The 5,681-nt window shown below is 39.7% G+C and overlaps 1 protein-coding gene across 1 annotated transcript in view; it reads left to right on the forward strand.

The window, feature by feature from the left end:
• Nucleotides 1-3,915, forward strand: part of LOC139434979 (uncharacterized) — a 6,931-nt gene extending 3,016 nt beyond the window's left edge. The window contains exon 4 of the mRNA XM_071205252.1: nt 3,825-3,915. Within this exon, the coding sequence (XP_071061353.1) occupies nt 3,825-3,915 (91 nt within the window). The remainder of the gene's footprint in view (nt 1-3,824) is intronic.
• The last annotated feature ends 1,766 nt before the right edge of the window (nt 3,916-5,681 follow it).

Consider the following 5,681-nt stretch of genomic DNA (forward strand, 5'->3'; position numbering starts at 1 on the left):
TTCGCCTGCTTTCCATCAGCACCCGCCAGTCATTTCAAAACGGTTTCAAATCGTTTTTTCACTTTTAAAAGAGCTTTCTGCCCTGTAAATGATTTCTAATCATTATTACCGTCCATGGAGGAGCTGCAGGGAACACTTTACCCGCCTTTTAAACAAACCTTTTCCTGGGTAAACAATCCATTTATTTCCGCCTGCTTTCCATCAGCAACCCGCCAGTCATTTCAAACGGTTTCAAATCGTTTTTTTCACTTTTAAAAAGAGCTTTCTGCCCTGTAAATGATTTCTAATCATTATTACCGTCATGGAGGAGCTGCAGGGACACTTTACCCGCCTTTTAAACACCTTTTCCTGGGTAAACAATCCATGTATTTCCGCCTGCTTTCCATCAGCACCCGCCAGTCATTTCAAAACGGTTTCAAATCGTTTTTTCACTTTTAAAAAGAGCTTTCTGCCCTGTAAATGATTTCTAATCATTATTACCGTCATGGAGGAGCTGCAGGGACACTTTACCCGCCTTTTAAACACCTTTTCCTGGGTAAACAATCCATGTATTTCCGCCTGCTTTCCATCAGCACCCGCCAGTCATTTCAAAACGATTTGAAACCGTTTTTTCACTTTTAAAAAGAGCTTTCTGCCCTGTAAATGATTTCTAATCATTATTACCGTCATGGAGGAGCTGCAGGGACACTTTACCCGCCTTTTAAAACACCTTTTCCTGGGTAAACAATCCATGTATTTCCGCCTGCTTTCCATCAGCACCCGCCAGTCATTTCAAACGGTTTCAAATCGTTTTTTCACTTTTAAAAACAGCTTTCTGCCCTGTAAATGATTTCTAATCATTATTACCGTCATGGAGGAGCTGCAGGGACACTTTACCCGCCTTTTAAACACCTTTTCCTGGGTAAAACAATCCATTTATTTCCGCCTGCTTTCCATCAGCACCCGCCAGTCATTTCAAACGGTTTCAAATCGTTTTTTCACTTTTAAAAAGAGCTTTCTGCCCTGGCAATTATATCTAATCATTATTACCGTCATGGAGGAGCTGCAGGAACACTTTACCCCGCCTTCTAAACACTTATTCCTGGCTAAAACAATCAATGTATTTCCGCCAGGGTCACAGCCTGCTGCTGCTGCTGCTGCTGCTGCGGCTGCTGCTGCTGCTCTCCCTCCTAAATTCACATCAAAGTCACCCAGCTTTCACACACTATTTCATGGGTAATAAAGCCATGTGCACACTGTATTTAAAGTAATGTTAGCCAGCTTTCAGACACTAATTCCTGGGGAAGAAAGTCACCCTGGACGGGTCATCAAATGTGATTGAAATGGACAGATTCCTGTACATTTCAATCACTTTTAATGGGAGTCGTGAGGTGTGGATGAAATGGCCATATCTTCCTTAAATTCACATCAAAGTCACCCAGCTTTCACACACTATTTCATGGGTAATAAAGCCATGTGCACACTGTATTTAAAGTAATGTTAGCCAGCTTTCAGACACTAATTCCTGGGGAAGAAAGTCACCCTGGACGGGTCATCAAATGTGATTGAAATGGACAGATTCCTGTACATTTCAATCACTTTTAATGGGAGTCGTGAGGTGTGGATGAAATGGCCATATCTTCCTTAAATTCACATCAAAGTCACCCAGCTTTCACACACTATTTCATGGGTAATAAAGCCATGTGCACACTGTATTTAAAGTAATGTTAGCCAGCTTTCAGACACTAATTCCTGGGGAAGAAAGTCACCCTGGACGGGTCATCAAATGTGATTGAAATGGACAGATTCCTGTACATTTCAATCACTTTTAATGGGAGTCGGTGTGGATGGCCTGTTGAATCCGATTTTGAGCACTCTTTTCCCCGCATAAACTAGTTTAAATCACCGTTAAACACTTATTCTGTTGATGTCTATATAACCGACTTCCCGCTATGCATTAAGTCGGTTATATGGACCCTGTACACTAGGCATACCGCGGCCGGTAGTAAATGTCCAACCATTGTACCCTCTGGTCCCTAGGGTATGTTATGGAACTGTATTATTTGTGAGTTTAACAAAGTATGACAAATGGCATCAGTAACAGATGTGATATGAATTTCTATAAAGTTGTCTCACATTCTTGGTCGTATTTTATATACAGTATGTAATGAGTATAACATGTCCAGTAAGTATAAAGTGTTTCCTAATACTGTGTATTCAACCACTATGGAATATGTATGTGGGCAGACAAAACTGAGTTGTTCTGTGTGTGAAGTAACCTCAAGTCACTCGTTTGTCAAGACAAAAAAGGGCAAGACTAGGCTGAGAGCAGAGGCTATACCCACCATCTTCGTGCATCGCCCTGTGGTCAAAAAGAGAAGGGCCCCTGTATGTACAAAGCCCATAGCTCATGATCACAGCGATAGTGTGAAAGGTGACACAGGTATAATAAGTATGAACTCTTAGTAACAAAAGTAATATTTCTTATTTTTAAGTGGTATAATATTTTAAATGTTAGAACATTTACAGTGCCATGTCTTCTACTTACATTAGTCTCAAAGATTGAAGGAAGAAGGGAAGGGATCACTGCCCTCCACCTGCCAGCACCCAGCCAGAGGAGCACAAACAACAAAAACAAGCAAGGTGTCCCGTCATGTACCTGGAAGTTTGGGTTGGCAAAATGGAGTAAGAGAGGGACTTGAAAAACCTTGGTGGCTCTCTACTCATGTTGTTACAGTTGTCTTGGTTACAGCTCTCAAGTTTTTTTTTGTGCCATTTCCACATCTTTAGAAAATATGAAACAATTGAAGTGAAATCAACCTCTTCTCTGGGAACAAACTTTGATTTCTCTGTCTTGTGAGTTTGCAGTTTTGCTCCTCCACCTGTAACATTACTGCCCCTCCACCTGCCATACAGTAGGTTACTAACAAGATTACTTATATAATACAGTGATATAATACATGTTTAGTATGCTTACTTATATAAAACAGTAGTATTAAACTTACCTTGTGTTTTCACTCTCACTTAAGTCCCTCTCCCTTTGCCATCAATCCAAAATCAGCTGAGCTGCAACATTATACAGACGGGTAATAATCAACATAATCACAAGGACACAATATGGCTCTGCTAAACACACTCACTCTTACACGCACCAAAGTTATATTTATCTAATATTTAACTCCCTCCACCCCCGCATACAATCCCGTTTAGAAAACCCTCTTCTCTAATTCAACAACGTTGGACGAAATGACATTAAGAGAACGGAATTTACAATTAAAAGGCTGTTCAACGTGTGTTGCTAACTTGATCGGTATCCTAGCTTAATCTGTTATCTGTAAACGTTACCTAAATCTACTAATTTAGGGATAATCCACTGACATCCTTTAATACACATGATAATTTGAATCAGATGTACTGATAATATCCGCAATATAAATCTTTAAACTTCTTCTTACCTTTAAAAGTCCGTCACGAACGGTCTATTATGCTGCAACTCCACAGCTCTGCTAGCCTTGGCGCTAACTTCCGGGGAATGATTGAGAGGCTCCACGATCCGCCATTGCTGTAAAAAAGTGGTCCATTGGAGTGAACCGAGATGTCGTAACTCTTCTATTATACGGCTCTGGACGGGCCGTTACAGTTGTCAAAAGATGAGAGCAGTGCTACGTCCCTGCATGGCAAAATAAAGGCCCCACCCAATTTCCAGTGAAAACAAAGAATACATCCATCGTAAATAAAGTTTCATCATGTCTGAAAGCTGCCGTGCAGAGTATTGCACGTTAAACAACAAACATTATCTTTAACTTAGAAAAAAGGACAGTAAAGGGAGAGATCTGTGTTTTCAGGCCAAACAAAGAGAGGACTTACACTGTAAACAATGAGACCCGGTCATCAATACTGTACGTTTGTGGGAAACTCTTCATCACAGCTAAATGATGATGCTAATGCAGTTATATAGTGAATGCAGTTTTATATGTATCAGATATCCCAATTGTCTACCAATCATGTTCCGTCCATCACCTTGTGCGTAGATTTTGAATTAATTCAAAATGTAAACAGCAAGTATACAAGTGACATTGTTATTAGCCTGTTCACCTAGCAGAAATATTTCAACCAAGAGAAATAATTTAAATTGAAAGTATTACTAACCTCTTCCTTTACCTATACTGTAGTCTATGGTAATATTCTTCACATACGTTGTGCCTTTTCGCGTCAGGTTGCAGCTGTAGCTTGTGGTTTTATTGATGTACAGCACACGATGATCTGGGAGAACAGGCTTGCAGTTGGTTGATGTGTTAGCCTTCAGGAACTCAACCGATGCCGTAAATGTACAGGAAAACGTTGGAGAGGGTTTACAATCTGCATAAGAGCAGTCCAACCTTAAATAGATCAAAATGTTGTGGCATACTTTAATTGTTGTCAAAACATACAACAAATGCATAGAAAATAATGGCAATGAATGCGAGAAGTTATTAATGAGTAGACTGGATGCTTGAACCTGAGGCTTTTGTTGTTCTTGTAGCTGCAGGCGGTAATAGTGCCGAAATCTCCTTCCTTTTTGTTCAAAGTTGAACCTGCAATCATAGACAGGATGTTTGTATAACACTTACAATATAAATGATTTAAGATGCTCCTTAGACTTCTATACCCAATGTCAGTACTTTAGCACTATATTGTGAGAGTCTAAAGAAGATTGAAGTGAAAGTTAATAGACATTGTTGAGTTGAAGAACTAGTTGAACCAACTGTTCAGCAAATCCAATACACCAGCAGCTAACATGGTTATAAATGGTACATTTTGTGTACATTATTATAGTGATTTTATTGTAATCCAAACTATGCAATGTGTTGCACAATTTTCTCTAAAATCTCACATTTCTGTATTACTTGGATTTTGATTCTTGTTAAAGTCAGGAATTATTGTGGATTAGCAGCTTGGTCACTTAAAGGTGGGGTAGGTACATTTCAGAAACCGGCTCAAGATACACTTTTTGTTATATTCCATGGAATGCTCTTAACATCCCGATAGCAATGAATATCTTAAGTGCTTTGACAAAAAATTCATTAAAAAATGTCATCTGTGGAAGCCGTAATACTGTAAAAAGTACAACCAATTGGTTGTACTTTTTACAGTTTGCCACCCTGTCTGTCAGCCTTCCATCTCGTGCACGCACAAATGTATCTCGTGCCCTCATTGGGCGTGCATTGCAGCAGTACTTCAATGACTCACCAGCAACAGGCGGCCACTTTCACCAGTCTGCTGACGTTATGTGCGCGTTCATGTGTGTTGGAGGAGGTGCTCTGTAAGGAAGTCTGAAGGAAGGGGCGGATTCTTTTAAGCTGCGTACTTTCAAATGTTAGTGCACTCAAGCCGGTTTCTGAAACTTACCTACCCCACCTTTAAGAAGTGCAGCATTTTAGGAGATTGTTTGCTTTCTTTCTAAGAATTGATAAAAAGGTTGATTCCACTCTCGTGTCTGTGCCTTAAGTATTGAACTACAACCAGGTGGTAATTAGCTTAGTTTAGCATAAAGACTGAAAAGGGGCAAACAGCTAACCAGTACTTCTCGTAAATACACCGACACATACCTACAAAAATTGCAAATAACAGTAATAGTTACAACATATAATAACAACATATAGATCATATTTTACCACACATTTGACTGTATCAATTTCACTCTTACATGTAGTAAACAATCA

This window comes from Pseudochaenichthys georgianus, chromosome 13 (genome assembly GCF_902827115.2).
Source record: "Pseudochaenichthys georgianus chromosome 13, fPseGeo1.2, whole genome shotgun sequence".
In the NCBI taxonomy this organism is placed as follows: domain Eukaryota; kingdom Metazoa; phylum Chordata; class Actinopteri; order Perciformes; family Channichthyidae; genus Pseudochaenichthys; species Pseudochaenichthys georgianus.